The sequence below is a fragment of the Rhinolophus hipposideros genome (genome assembly GCF_964194185.1).
Source record: "Rhinolophus hipposideros genome assembly, chromosome: 6".
NCBI lineage: Eukaryota > Metazoa > Chordata > Mammalia > Chiroptera > Rhinolophidae > Rhinolophus > Rhinolophus hipposideros.
The window spans coordinates 2,386,449-2,401,735 of record NC_138052.1 but is presented as its reverse complement, the minus strand read 5'-3'; the positions used below and the strand labels follow the sequence as shown (position 1 = coordinate 2,401,735).

General features: G+C 41.2%; 1 protein-coding gene across 1 annotated transcript in view; it reads left to right on the top strand.

Annotated features, from left to right (window-relative positions):
- LOC308499052 (uncharacterized protein) overlaps positions 1–12,245 on the top strand; it is a gene marked incomplete at its 5' end in the record, with an annotated part of 38,027 nt that extends 25,782 nt beyond the window's left edge. The window contains one exon of the mRNA XM_081051834.1: positions 5,443–12,245. Within this exon, the coding sequence (XP_080907960.1) occupies positions 5,443–8,585 (3,143 nt within the window). The 3' untranslated portion in view covers positions 8,586–12,245. The remainder of the gene's footprint in view (positions 1–5,442) is intronic.
- Between the last annotated feature and the right edge of the window lie 3,042 nt (positions 12,246–15,287).

Sequence of the window (15,287 nt, the reverse complement as noted above, 5' to 3'; positions counted from 1 at the left end):
TTGCCCACCACAGCATGGATCTCCTTGCAGCCGGAGGCGTGCCTTAGGGTGGGCAAGCCTCCCCGGACCGCAGCACACAAGGAATCGTGCCTCTGTTGGTCCCAACCAACAACCTCATGGACATCCTTACTTGCTCTCATCAGAGGCTGTGATCACCTCGGCAGATAGAATAAAAGCTCAAATCACAGGTACCCAAGGTCCCCTTAAACTGGAGTCTTCATCTCCCAAATTACAGTCTCCATGCCTTAGGTTAAGTGAGTTTGTGCAGAGGAGAGGCATTATTGACTAACCCTACTACTACATAACAACAACAACAACAACAAAAAGCCAGGTTTGAACATGAGGCCATTATCAGTAATTTCTAAACCTCGTTTAGGAACTCAACCTGGTTGCATTTCAAGGGAAGTGCAATTCAGCTGGTCTGGTACGGCGTCAGCTGGTCTCCTTCTCAAGGGGAATTACCAGGTCCAGCACATCCTTTTCTTCTAGTTTACACAGAAACATCTTATCGCTTTTCCAAAGTATGGCACTGCTAGGACTGCTTATCTAATACCAACTCCACAGGGTCAGAGGCTGTCCTTGTCTCCTGATGTCCCCCTCACCTGCCCCAATACTACACTAATAAAATCTGACACCGAAAGAATAAGAATGCTACAGGTAAGTCTTATTCCAAAGAGGCCGCTGTGGCCGTAACCATTCTCTGATGAACTCTTCTTAAGATTCTTTCCCCAACTTCACTAAGGTGTGTCCCTCCAGGAAAAGCTGCATCCCAATAAATTTGATAGGATGTATTTTCATTCTCATTTGTTACCATGTATTTTTTGATCTATCCTCTTATTTCTTCTTTGACCCAGTCGTTCTCTAAAAGCATGTTGTTTAATCTCCATACGTTTGGGGTTTCTCCTGCTGTCTTTTTGGAGTTGATGTCCAATTTCAAAACCTTGTGATCAGAGAATATTCTCAGTATGATTTCAGTGTTCTTAAATGTGCTGAGGCTGGTTTTATGTCCCAATATGTTGTCTATCCTTGAGAATGTTCTGTGTACACTAGATGTCCTAGGTAGACTAGACAGTCTGATGTTCTAGGATGAAGTGCTCTATACATGTCAGTTATGTTAGTGTGTCGTTTAGGGCTGATATTTCTTTATTTTCTGTTTTGATGATTTATCCATAGCTGTCAAGGATGTATTTAGGTCCCCTAGTATAATTGTGTTTTGGTCAATTTCTCCCTTTAGTTCAGTTAATAGTTGCCTTGTGTATTTTAGAGCTCCCTCATTGGGGGCATAAATGTTGATGACTGTTACGTGTTCTTTTTGTATTGTCCCCTTTATCATTATGAAATGTCCATCTTTGTCTCTTGTTACCATTTTTATCCTGAAATCTGTTTCATCTGATATCAGTATGGGTACACATGCTTTTGTCTGGTTACCATTTGCTTCAACTGTCAATTTCCACCCTTTCACTTTGAATCTGTATTTGTCCTTGTAGCTGAGATGCGTATCTTGGAGGCAACATGTGGATGGGTTTTGTTTTTTGATCCAGTCTGCTACTCTGCTTATTTATTGGGGAGTTCATTCCATTTACATTTAAGGTGATTATTGATATATGAGGATTTCCTATCATTCTATCTTTGGTTTTCTGTGTAAGACTGTGTCTCCATTGTTTCTTTGCCTTTTCGTTACTGTCTTGGTATTTCAGTGTGGTGATATTCTATGCTTTTTTCCTCTGTTTTCTTTTTTTATGTTACATATTTCAGTTCTGGATTTTTATTTTTTATTTTTTTGAGTGTTTACCATTAAATTTACATAATAGCAAGTTTCATATTTACAGTAGTCTTTTTTTCTGCAGCATGTGTGACTTATCTCCATTCCCCTTTGTAGGTTCAGACCTTTACACTGTCCCCTTTCATGTTTTTGTTGTCGCAAGTTACCCCTACTTATACTGTGAGTTGATTTCTGAGTTGTAGTAGCAAGTTGTCTTTTATTCTTATTGCTTTTTTTAATGTATGTTTCTTTTTTACCATTTATGTTATGTTTAAGTATATAGTGCCCTGTTTTGTGCAGTGGTTACCATTTCCTACTTCTGTCTTTCTGTTCATAATACAACTCATTGTTTTGTATTTTTTGTTTGTTTGTTTGTTTGTTTCAGGACAAATCGTCTCCTTCAGTATTTCCTGTAATGTAAGTCGTGTATTGGAAACTTCTGCAGCTTCTGTATGTCACAAAATGTCTTTATTCCTCCTTTACATCTAAAGGATGTCTTTGCTGGATGTATTATTCTTGGTTCATATTTTCTTTCTTTCAATAGTTTGAATATTTGATTCCACTCCCTCCTGGCCTGTAGAGTTTCTACTGAGAAACTCTCAGCAAAAACTCTCATTGGCTTTCAGTAACCTAAAAAAGGTTACTGTCCTCTTTTCCCTGGCTGCCTTGAGAATTCTTTCTTTGCCATCAATTTTTGACAACTTCAACACAATGAACCTTGGAGAAGGCCTGTTTGGGTTGAGGTAATTAGGTGTTCTATTTGTTTCTTGCATTCAAGGATCCAGATCTTTCCACAAGTTTAGGAAGTTCTTGTCAACTGTTCGAATATACTGTCTGTTCCCTTCTCCCTTTCTTCTCCTTCTGGTATCCCCATTATTCTTCTGCTGCTCTTTCTGATGGAGTCAAAACGTTCTTGTAGAGGTCTTTCATTATTTTTAATTCAAGTCTCTATCTTCTTCCATCTGTGTCATTTACAGATTTCTATCTTCAGTGTCACTAATTTTTTTTCTCCATCTGGTGAGCTCTATTACCTAAGCTGGCTATTTCATTCTTCAGTTCTTTTCTTCAGTTCTTCATCTCCAGAATTTCTGTTTGGTTCTTTTATAAATTTTCAGTCTTTTGTGATAAAGTTCATTTTGTTCTTTGGTTGTGTTTCTGAGTTCATTAGCCTGTCTATGTTCTCCTGCATCTCGTTTTTTCAGAACTGCAATCTTGAATTCACTGTAATTTAAGTCACATATTTCCATGTCTTTGAGTTCACTTTATGGAGACTTCATTTTCTTTCTGAGCTGCCTCAATACCTTGGTTGTTCATGGCAATTATTTTTCCATTACCTGGGCATCTGCAGTTGATATAAGGAGGTCTTTCTTTTGCCTCCCAGTAGGTGTTGGTAGAATGTTTTATTTTCTCTCTGATTGCAGCCTCTTATTTTTTCTCACACTGTGGCATTATATTTTCTCTTGCACTGTTCTAGCTTCTCACATAATGGGGGGATTCCCTGGAAGGTGGGCTTTTCTGTGAGTGGGTCACCTGGATCTCAGGGCACTGCCTCCCTGGCGGAATGTGAAAGGTAATAGCATGCTGAGCTTCTGGAGTCCCAATGCTCTCCCTGTAGCCCGATGCAGAGCCTGTGTGTCTCTGTGGCTCTGGTTGCCCTATCTGTAATCCTCCTAGAAAGGTTGAGGTGGGGTGGGCTGTGAGAGGTGTCTGTTTCCTTTGTGGCTCTGAAAAATGGTTACTACCAGCCCACAACTGTCTTGCCCCTATAGTTCCTTCCCTTTCACCAGGATTAGTTGTGCTGTGAGCCTGTACCTGCGATGGTGCAGTTCTTAGGATTGTAGATATTCTGTTCTTTAATCTGAGACTTCTACTGTTTCTTCAGGAGCTTGCTTCTAATACTGGGATGGTGGGGCTGTGGCAAGCTCTGGGAGGGTTGGCAGGAGGCAGCCAGGCTCTGGGTCTTTGTTTTCTGTTTTCTGCCTGGTAGTGAGGGCTTAAACCACCTTTCTCACCCTTCTGTATGAGTATTCAGTCTTTGCTCTGAGGTCTCTGCTGCAAGTGCTGGGTTCAGCTGTGGTATATGCTGCTCCTTCAGTCAGGACTGTGGGCCATAGTTGGTGCACTTGCAGGCCAAATTCTTTTCTCTCCCGAGACCCGCAGCAAGCTCCGGTCTGCATTGTACGATCTGTGGCCCACATCCTAGCACTTCCTCCTTCCCTTCTCCCCTGCTCACACATTTGCCCTCGTTCAGCTGATTTGATTTGTGGATCTCTCAGCTGTGCCTGTGTGCTGCGCCGGGAATCTTTTGTTGAATTATTGCTGTTCAATTTGTTGTATCTTCCAGGGGAGACTTCAAGAAGCACTCCTCACGCCACCATTTCTTTGAGGTAATGCCCCTCAAAATATCTTAAGGTTCTTCTGTGAGATTTCCCCTTTGACTCATGGTTTAAGTGGAATTGTATAAATATAGAATTATCTTGCATTTTTCCACATAACTTGGTGTTGCTGATTTTTTTCTATGGCTTGAGGTTACACTATGATTTTTCTTGTTTATAATTGTAAAAATTTTCCTTAACAGCCCAGAATGTGGTCTGTCCTGATGAACAATGTATGTACATTTTAATATAATTTAAATTCAGCTCATTTTTACTATATTGTGTCTTTGGCTTTTGAGGGTATGGTTTTCACAAGTGCTGCTTCATCTCTTCTAACTGTAGTATGGGGCCTACCGTGTCTTCCTGCCTATTTTCTTTTTTTCTGGGCTTGTTTCCTTCTTTTGTTCTCCTATGAGTTGTCTACGAGTGCCGTAAATGAACAAATTTGGTTTTCCCATGCAGATTTCATAGAGTACTTAGGAATATGTTTCCAGGTGGAATTTTGTCAGTAGCTGCTGTGACCAACTCCTAGAATATCTTATGAATGGAAATTTCTCAGGATTCTTTATAATCTTTCCTATGAGGTCCTGGTTTGGCCCAAGGAAAATTTTGCAAGTGTATAGAAATTCTTTATATTTGTAGTAGAACCACAGGGAAGAGTTTCTTTTCTTTTTTTTTTTTTCTTTGTATTTTTTTTTGGATGGTTGTGGGGGAAGGGGTTTGAGTGTGATGAGTATTGTGAAAAAGTATTTCTGTTCTGTTAGATCACCTTTTTCTGATATCTTTGGCTAGAAGATACAGTATTTTCGTCGAGTTCTTTTGTGTCTGCCACTTCTTGGCTTGGATTAGAGGCTTCTCCAGCACTTGAGTACCCCATATAAGATATATGAGAAGTAGCAAGAAAATCTTGGAATTCTCTTCTATGTCATTTCTTAAGTCCAAGAGTCCACCATCTTTCCATTTTGTAGCATCTTTATTTGTTTGTTAATTTTTTCCAGGGATTTCCAATTGAAAGGAGAAGGACCTGGGTAGAATGAGGCAGCTCCATCTTGGCCAGAAGTGGAACTAACACCTACGTTTGTGTGTTTGTTTGTTTTAAGCAACATGGATGTAGGGGGAGAGAGAGAGAGAGGGAGAGAGAGAGAGAGATACTGACTATACCTGTTTTTCTCTCTGTGTGCATGAATTATTAATTTTAGAAGCATGACCAGAAACCATAGAATACATGATAAAACATATGATTATAAGCTCCTCTGGGTAAGAAATGTAAGATTTATACGATGTTTTCCATTTTTGTCATTTTAGGACATTACAAAGTTGATGTCCACATTGCGGGGAACCAGGAAGAACAAGAAAAACCTCTGTGGCAAGTAATACTCAACAAAACATTGAATAGAGAAGGTCAGAAGGTTATAGAAAAACCAATTAATCTGGATATAAATCCAGAATTTTTAGGAAAAATGCCATGCAAATGTGACTCACGAAGAATGAATTTGCCACAGGTTTCTGAATTAATTGTTAATGGTAGAAACTGTTCAAGAAAGAAGACTGATTACATGAATGTATGTGAAAAGTTGCAGCTTGATATTAAACATGAGACAACTCATACTGGAGAGCAATCTGACAAATATAATAAAAATGTGAACGTAGTCAGTCATAAGGAACATCAGCAGAAATTTCAAAGTCTGGAGCAGCCTTTTGAATGTAATGAACTTGGAAAAGTTTTACATGATGAGACTGTTGTCTGTGTTACAGCGCAGAGTTGTCTAACAGGAGAGGAGTCCTGTCAGTATGATGAATTTAGGAAAAACGGTGATAAATCAACTTTATTTAACCAAATGAGAGCTGGCACAAGAGACAAATGCTTTGATATTAATGAATGTGAGAGATCCTGTGACAAAAATACCATTGTGGAATTCAATAAAGATTGCAGGGCTATGATAAACTATGAATGTAATGAAACTGGAAGTAACTTCAATGAGAATTTACTCTGCACTCAACCTCAGAAAACAGTCATAAGACAGGATGATTTTGAATGGAGTAAATGTGAAGAAAATATGAGCCAGAGCTCAGTCCATCAGAAGATACAAACGGGAGAGAAGTTCTGTGTTTTTAATGGACGTACAAATACCTTCTGCCAGAAATTTGACTTTTCAATACATCAGAGAAATCAAACAGCAGAGAAATTCTACCATTGTTGTAAATATGAGGAATGCTCATGTGAAAAATCACTTCTCAGTGTACATCAGGAGAGTGACACAGGAGAGAAGTCATTTGAAAATAATGAATGCAACAAATCATTTTATAAGAAAGCACACATCATTCAGCATCAAAGGACCCACTCAGGGGAGAAAATACATGAATGTCAGGAAAGGAGGAAATGCTTTTGTTCAAACACTATTCAGTGTCCTACTACTCATATGGCAGTCAATCACTGTGAATGTAATGAATGTACGAAAACTTCCTGTCAGGCGTCAAACCTCAGTGAACATCTCACAGTTCACACTGGAAAAAAACCTTATGATAACAATGCATTTGGGAAATCTGTCAAGAAACCTGTCCTTTTAGTACACCAGAGAACACTCACTGAGGTGAAACGCTATGAAAGTAAAAAATGTGGGAGGTCATTCTCCAAGATTAAACAGCTGAAAGAGCATCAGAGAATTCACACCGGAGAGGAACCTAATGAATGTACTGAATGTGGGAAAACTTTTGCCCAAAATTCAGTCCTTAGAAAACATCAGAGGATTCACACTGGGGATAAAACCCATGAATGTAATGAATGTGGGAAAACTTTCTCCCAAAGGACAAGCCTGTATGCACATCAGAGAATTCATACAGGGGAGAAACCCTATGAATGTAAAGAATGTGATAAAACTTTTGCCTACCATTCAGGCCTTAGTCTACATCAGAGAATTCACACAAGGGAGAAACCCTATGAATGTAGTGAATGTGGGAAAACTTTCTCCCGAACGGAAAGCCTGTATGTACATCAGAGAATACACACAGGGGAGAAACCCTATGAATGTAACGAGTGTGGGAAATCTTTCTCCCAAAGGGCAGGCCTGTATGTACATCAGAGAATACACACAGGGGAGAAACCCTATTCATGTAATGAATGTGGGAAAACTTTTACCCAAAGGGCAAACCTGTGTGCACATCAGAGAATTCACACAGGGGAGAAACCCTACAAATGTAATGAATGTGGAAAATCTTTCTCCCAAAGGAGAAACCTGTGTGTACATCAGAGAATTCATACAAGGGAGAAACCTTACAGGTGTCATAAATGTGGGAAAAGTTTTGCTGACTATTCAACCCTCAGGATACACCAGAGAATTCACACAGAGGAGAAACCCTATGAATGTAATGAATGTGGGAAATCTTTCTCCCAAAGGAGAAACCTGTGTGAACATCAGAGAATTCACACAGGGGAGAAACGCTATGAATGTAGTGAATGTGGGAAAAGTTTCTCCCGAAGAAAATACCTGTGTGAACATCGGAGAATTCACACGGGTGAGAAACCCTGTCAATGTAATGAATGTGGGAAATCTTTCTCCCAAAGGAAAAACCTGTGGGCACATCAGAAAATTCACACAGGAGAGAAACCCTATGAATGTAAAGAATGTGGAAAAACTTTCTCCCAAAGGACACAGCTGTGTGTGCATCAGAGAATTCACACAGGGCAAAAACCCTATGAATGTAATGAATGTGGGAAAACTTTTGCCCATAGTTCAAGTCTTAGATTGCATCAGAGAATTCACACAGGGGAGAAACCCTATTCATGTAATGAATGTGGGAATACTTTCTTCCGAAGGACACAGCTGTTTATACATCAGAGAATTCACACAGGGGAGAAACTTCACAAATGTCATGAATGTGGGAAAAGTTGTGCTGACTATTCACACCTCAGGGTACACCAGAGAATTCACACGGAGAAACCCTACAAATGTAATGAATGTGGGAAATCTTTCTCCCAAAGGAGAATCCTGTGTGTACATCAGAGAATTCACACAGGGGAGAAACCCTATGAATGTAGTGAATGTGGGAAAACTTTTGCCTACCATTCAGTCCTTAGTCTACATCAGAAAATGCACACAGGGGAGAAACCCTATGAATGTAGTGAATGTGGGAAAAGTTTCTCCCGAAGAACATACCTGCGTGCACATCAGAGAATTCACACAGGGGAGAAACCCTATGAATGCAATGAATGTGGGAAAAGTTTCTCCCGAAGGACATACCTGTGTAAACATCAGAGAATTCACACAGGTGAGAAACCCTATGAATGTAAAGAATGTGGGAAAACTTTCTCCCGAAGGACACAACTATGTGTACATCAGAGGATTCACACAGGGGAGAAACCCTATGAATGTAATGAATGTGGGAAAACTTTTATCCGAGATTCAGGCCTCAGACAACATCAGAGAATACACAGACGACAGAAATCTTAAGGATGTCATGAATGTAGGAAAACTTTTGCTGATAATTCAACCCTCAGTGTACACCAGAGAATTCACACATGGGAGAAACCATATGATTGAATGAATGAGGGAAAACTTGTCGCTAAGACACCTCTTAGAGTACATCACAACAGAATGCACAGCAGAGAATGTCGAATGTCCCAAAGGAAATCATGACACTGTGAAGAAGCTCATGACACATGGACTAGCAATTTTTTTTCCTTTAGCTATTTCTTTTTGTGCTAGGTACATAGCTTGTGTAAATTTTCCAGTCCAGGTGGGTCTTTTCATGGAATATGATGCTATTGATTTAAGACTGTCCTTAAAATATCACTTTATATTTCTGCTGTCTGTGTTATCCTGGAATGGAGAAATTTCCATGGCAAACTTGGGTCCTGTGTATTGAGCATAGCGCCCAAGGTTAAGGAAACAAGAACCTGAATAATTGGGTGAAAGAGAATTGCACAGTAACAGATGTTCACCAGTTTTTTGTTTGTTTGTTTAAGCAAGAATTAAGTTTGTACTGTGTAGAGCTGTTACAGATTTGTGTCTGTTGGTCATATGCATATAGTTTAGGCAACTCTGTTAGAGTGGGATGAAGTGCTATAAATATCATAAAATCTCAGAAGACCTTTCAGAATTCAACTTATCATTGTACATCAGAGACTACACATGAAGAAGAGGACTTCTGTCAAATGTCCTGAATAATCGGACGACTTCATTAAAAATCAGATACCTGAGGGAAAAACATAAACGCCTTTACCATCAATCGAATTTCATTAAATGTGAAATGAGATCTTATACTGTGATAATTTGTGAACGTGTACTGAAATTTCATCAGGTTTTTTCCTGAGTAAATGCGTCAGTTTCAAACTTGATAAATTCTTCACCGAGAACTGATGTACCGAAACTTGTGATTTATATGTAATATTAAATTTATAGACAATATAGAAGAGAATATTCACCTATACACAAACACTGTGGAATGTGAAGTTTTAAAGATGGAAAAATAACGTCAACTCTGTGGAGAACACCAATAAATGTTTGTGACTGAGCTATGTGGTACATCTGTATGAGTATGTAACGGCGCTTTCATTACTGCTTGTAGTATGAGGCATTAGCTGAAACTGCTCTGGACCTGTTCTCTTTCCTTTTCTGAGTGACAGTCCATATGCTGCTTCTGTTGGCTTCTGTCAGCTTGATGCTGTTTGACTTTGGACAGCCTGCTATTTCTGAATATTGTTCTGGCCCCGAATTTCTGGATCCTTGTCGATTTATGAGATTTGTCAAGGATTCTTTGTGTGTGTGTGTGAGCGTGTGTGCATGCATTCATTTTTGTAGTGGATGGTGATTCTTACATGCTCTTTTGGTCTTTGTATTTGCTTTCTGCAAGTATGATCTGATAGATAGAGCATGTTGAAAATACTCAAATCAGTTGATTCCTTGAGTAAGTTTTCTATTCCCCATCTTGTGTTGACATTGTGTGAAGGAAAATGTTGGTATAATTTTAGTGCTAAGTGGAGTACAATTATTTCTTCGACACTGACTTATCAGCAATTAACTTAGTGACTTCCCTGCCAAAGAAAAGAGCCAGGAATAAGAGCCCAGAGCTGCATGAAGGCTGTATCATGAAATCTCCAGGGCTGGTGCAGCAGGGACTGGGCCAACACGCCTTCCAACTGGAGAGTTCCAGCAGCTAAGAGAACATTTTTGCCTCTCCTCAGTTTCTTGACATCTTTGTACTCATAAGCTTATTGCACAACTAAAAGGGAATTGAAAGTCAAAAGGTATCTGTATATGCTTGAGTTTTTAGAAAATTCTTAATTTATAGGAAACTAAAGGAAATGATCTAAACTGGAATACATTTTTTTTTAAGTTTTGATTTTGTTTGGAATAGATGCAGATTTAAAGAAGTTACAGCAGTAATTGCAATTAATTCGTCACACAGTTCCCCTTGTTAATGTTTTTCATTACATTAGTACATTTGTCTTAACTAACATTGATATATTATTAACTAAACACATTTGGGGGGGGGTTGTAGTTTTTCTCTAGTGTTTTAGTATTCCAAGATTTCATCCACTATTCCATATTACACTTAATTGTCATATCTCCTTAACTTCCACTGGTCTGTGACATTTGCTCATGTCTTCCATGTTTTTTAATACCTTGACAGTTCATGAGTACTTGTCAAGTATTTTGTAGAATATCTGTCATTTTGGTGTTTGGTTTTATTTTTAAATGATTGCATTGGAATTACAGTTTCTATAGTAGGAAGACCACATAGGTAAAAACAAACAAAAAACATTTCTCATCCTATCAGTGATACATGCTGTCAACATGAATGATCACTGACAATGCTAAACATGGTCACCTGGTTTCAAGTTAGTGACCCTCAACTTGAAAGCATGTATAGCAAGCACCATGCTTGGAACTTGGTAAAGATTTCTTTTATAAATCATTGTTGTATCCAGTTGAACACAAAATAAGCTCAGAATCCTTTTTATCTGATTCTGATTTTAATGTTGGAAACAATATAAATAGGTTAAAAACTAGAACACCCAGCATTTAAAAATAACCTTTTTTAAATCCTACTTTTTAAATTGAGATACAGTTCTAATACATGAAGGCAAGCACTACAAAAGCAGAGTGACAACACATCTTTTCTCCAGCTTGAGAGGGTCTGATCTTTTACCTGATGTTCACTGGGAAGAGTGTAAAGATTTGTCAGAAACATCAAAACAAAAAAGTCACTTTAAGTGCATCCAGTTCACAGTCCACATTTTTTTTTGTTTACTTCTGTCATTCATGTTTTTTTGTTTGTTGTTTTTTCCCCTTCTTCCATCTCCCCGCATCCCCCACTCCAGTTCAAGCCATTGTTTCTCAGTCTAGTGTAGGACACAGCTCCTTGGCCCATGATGGTATTATGAGCCTTTCATTCCCCTCGGCTGAGGCAGTCGGTCTCCAGTCGTGGGTCGAATGCTTAACGGCAGCTCTTGCCAGCTGCTCACGATGGCTGCCAGCCACTCATGGCAACATAAGGCTTCCCCCGGCCACTCACACTGGCCACCGACTACTCTTGGCAGCACACAGTAGCCCACAGCAGTACAGAGCAGCACACAGCAACCTGCGGAAGCTCACGCCGATGACCTCCGGCTGCTCATGGAAGCCCAGATCCAGGGAGAGTCATTGTTCACAATCTTAGCTGTAGAAGGGACAGCTCACTGACACGTGAGAATCAAACCGGTGACCTCTGTTAGGAGCAGTGCGCTCCAACCACCTGAGCTACTGCGCTGGCCCGGTTTTGTTTTTTTAATTCAAGTTTATTGGGTTAGTAAAGTTTCATAGGTTTCAAGTGTACATTTCTGTAATACATCATCTATATATCACATTGTGTGTTCACTACCCTGTCCGGGGCCGGCCTGCCCGGACCCGCCCAGACATGCCCGGACTTGTTTGCACCTGGTTGCCCCTGGGCCAAGCTTAAGTTTCGATTCTATTGTTTAAGTTTAACTTTCAATTTCTCAAACAGCCCGCCATGACGAAGCACTCTCTGATTGGTCGGTCCCCATATTGGGAGACCGGGTGTTTCTTTGATGTGCCTAAATCTATATATACAAGCTGTTACCTTCAATAAAGAGAGACTTGATCAGATTCCTGTCTTGTCTCCATTTCTCGCGTACCCCTGTCCCCCCGAGCCCCTATTTCTCCCCCAGGTCTTCCGTTGTCGATCCTGCAGGTCGGGACAACGTGGCGCCCAACGTGGGGCCTGGGTACGAGAAAATCCCTAGAGGGAGAGGACGCCTCATCAAGGCCGGCGAATCGAAAGTAAACCATTCTGCCGCCGCGGGAGCCTGCCGCGCCGAGACAGAAGGCAAGAGTCCGAAATGGGACAGGAATTAAGTCATCATGAGGTCTATGTTAAGCAGTTAAAAGATGCACTCAGGACGTGAGGAGTAAAGGTTAAGAATCAGGATCTTTTTAAGTTTTTTGACTTTGTTAAGGATACATGCCCTTGGTTTCCTCAGGAAGGCACCCCCTGGACTTTTGAAATGCTCACTGGTACTGGAATTTATGCCACCATGAATGCCCAGCTTCAGGCTGACCCAGGGCTTTTTGCACAAATCTCATCTGCAGCCACGAGGGCCTGGAGAAAACTCCCCTCCAAGGAGAACGCTGGAGTTTCTCTTGTTAAGATTAGACAGGGATCCAATGAGGCCTTCTCTGATTTTGTTGATAGATTACAGACTGCGGCAGAGCGGTCCCTCGGCACCACCGCTGCTGCCATGGACTTGGTCCGAGAGCTGGCTTTTGAAAATGCTAACCCGGCTTGCCAAGCCGCTATCAGGCCTTTCAAAAAGAGAACAACTGATGTAACTGAGTTTGTTCGTATTTGCTCTGAGATTGATCCTTCTTACCAACAAGGGCTTGCCATGGCAGCTGCATTTAGCGGCCAATCGGTCACAGAGTACATAAAAAATAAGACAGAAACTAAAAGAGGCTGTTACAAGTGTGGAAAACTGGGTCATTGTTCTAAAGAATGCCCATCAAGCAATGAATCTTCCCCTGATACAGCCCCCACTAAGCTCCCTGGCCTCTGCCCCCGATGCAAGTGGGGAAAACATTGGGCTCGAGATTGTAAATCCAAGACCGACGCCCAAGGTCAGCCTTTGCCACAGCAGTCGGGAAACGGGAGGAGGGGCCAGCCTCAGGCCCCGAAACAAGCTTATGGGGCAGTCAGCTTTGTTCCAGCAACACCCAACAATCCTTTTCAGGACTTAGTAGAGCAACCCCAGGGAGCGCAGGACTGGACCTCTGTTCCACCTCCCACACAGTATTAACCCCCGAAATGGGAACACAAGCCTTAAATACAGGCGTATATGGCCCCTTACCGCCTGAAACATTTGGATTAATTCTAGGAAGGAGCAGTGTTACCATGAGAGGCCTCCAAATTTACCGAGGAGTTATTGATAATGATTATACTGGGGAAATTAAGATCATGGCTAAAGCTGACAGTAATATTCTCTCTATCCCACGTGGGGAAAGAATTGCCCAGCTAGTCTTGTTGCCTTTGGTCAAGACTGCCCACAAAAGCCAACGGCCCAAAAGAGAAACAGGTAGTTTTGGCTCATCTGATGTCTATTGGATACAACCAATTACAAGTCAAAAGCCCTCTTTGATATTATGGCTAGATGATAAACCCTTCACTGGTCTAATAGACACAGGGGCTGATGTAACTATTATTAGATCAGAGGATTGGCCCTCCCATTGGCCCACCTCAGAGACATTAACTAATTTGAGAGGAATTGGACAAAGTAGTAATCCTCGACAAAGCTCCAAATATCTTGTTTGGAAGGATAGAGAAGGCAATTCAGGCCTCATAAAGCCCTTCATCATTCCTCAACTGCCCGTCAATCTTTGGGGTAGAGACTTGCTTTCCCAAATGAAAGTTATGATGTGTAGCCCCAATGAAGTTGTTACTGCACAAATGCTAGCACAGGGGTTTAGCCCTGGTAAGGGGCTGGGTAAAAAAGAAAATGGGATCCGTCAGCCTATTCCGGCCCTAGGACAGATAGATAAAAAGGGCCTTGGAAATTTTTAATTTCAGCCATTGACATGCCTGCACCCCAAAAATGTGCTGATCCTATCACATGGAAGTCGGATGAACCTGTTTGGGTTCATCAATGTCCTTTAACCTCTGAAAAATTGACTGCAGAGCCTGCTTACAAGGACCAAACATGGAGACTTAGGGTAGCATAAACTCAACCCCAATGAGGGACAATCCCACAGGGTCACCTTTCCCTAAGGAAAGATTGGAGGGGACAGACTGCTAGGTTGCTGTGTGACTACAATTTACAATCTGCTTAACACCTCTAATTCGGCCCTTGCAGAAGAGTGCTGGCTTTGCATGCAGATGGGGTACCCTGTTCCCCTTGCCATACCCAGCCTCCCTGGAAACTATTCCATAAACGGCAGTTGCCCACTCACTGCCCCTCTTTTAGTCCAACCGGTCCAGTTCCATGACTCCACTTGCTTTAGTTCCCCCTCCTCTAATGATTCCTTTACGCTTGATGTAGGGTTCGTAGCTTTCACTAACTGCATAAAAACAATCAATATATCTATGTCCTTGTGTGCTCCTAATGGTTCAGTTTTTGTCTGTGGAAATAATAGAGCTTATTCGCAGCTACCTCGCAACTGGACAGGATTATGTGTATTAGCCTCCCTTCTACCTGACATAGACATCATCCCTGGGGAAGAGCCAGTCCCGATTCCAGCCATAGATCACATGTTTGGGAGATCCAAACGGGCTGTGCAAATTATCCCCTTGCTTGTAGGCCTGGGAGTTAGTACAGCTGTAGCCTCTGGGACTGCTGGCCTGGGGGTCTCCTTAACCCAGTACACCAAAATATCTAGACAACTTATCTCAGAGATCCAGACCTTATCTAGTACCGTTCAGGACCTTCAAGGCCAGGTAGATTCCTTAGCAGAAGTAACCTTACAAAATACAAGGGGTTTAGATCTATTAACTGCCGAACAGGGAGGCATCTGTTTAGCATTACAGGAGAAATGCTGTTTCTACGTGAATAAATCCGGGATTGTCAGAGACAAGATCAGACAGCTGCAAGATGACCTAGAGCGAAGAAGAAAAGAATTGGCTGCCAATCCACTATGGACGGGATTGAATGGACTATTGCC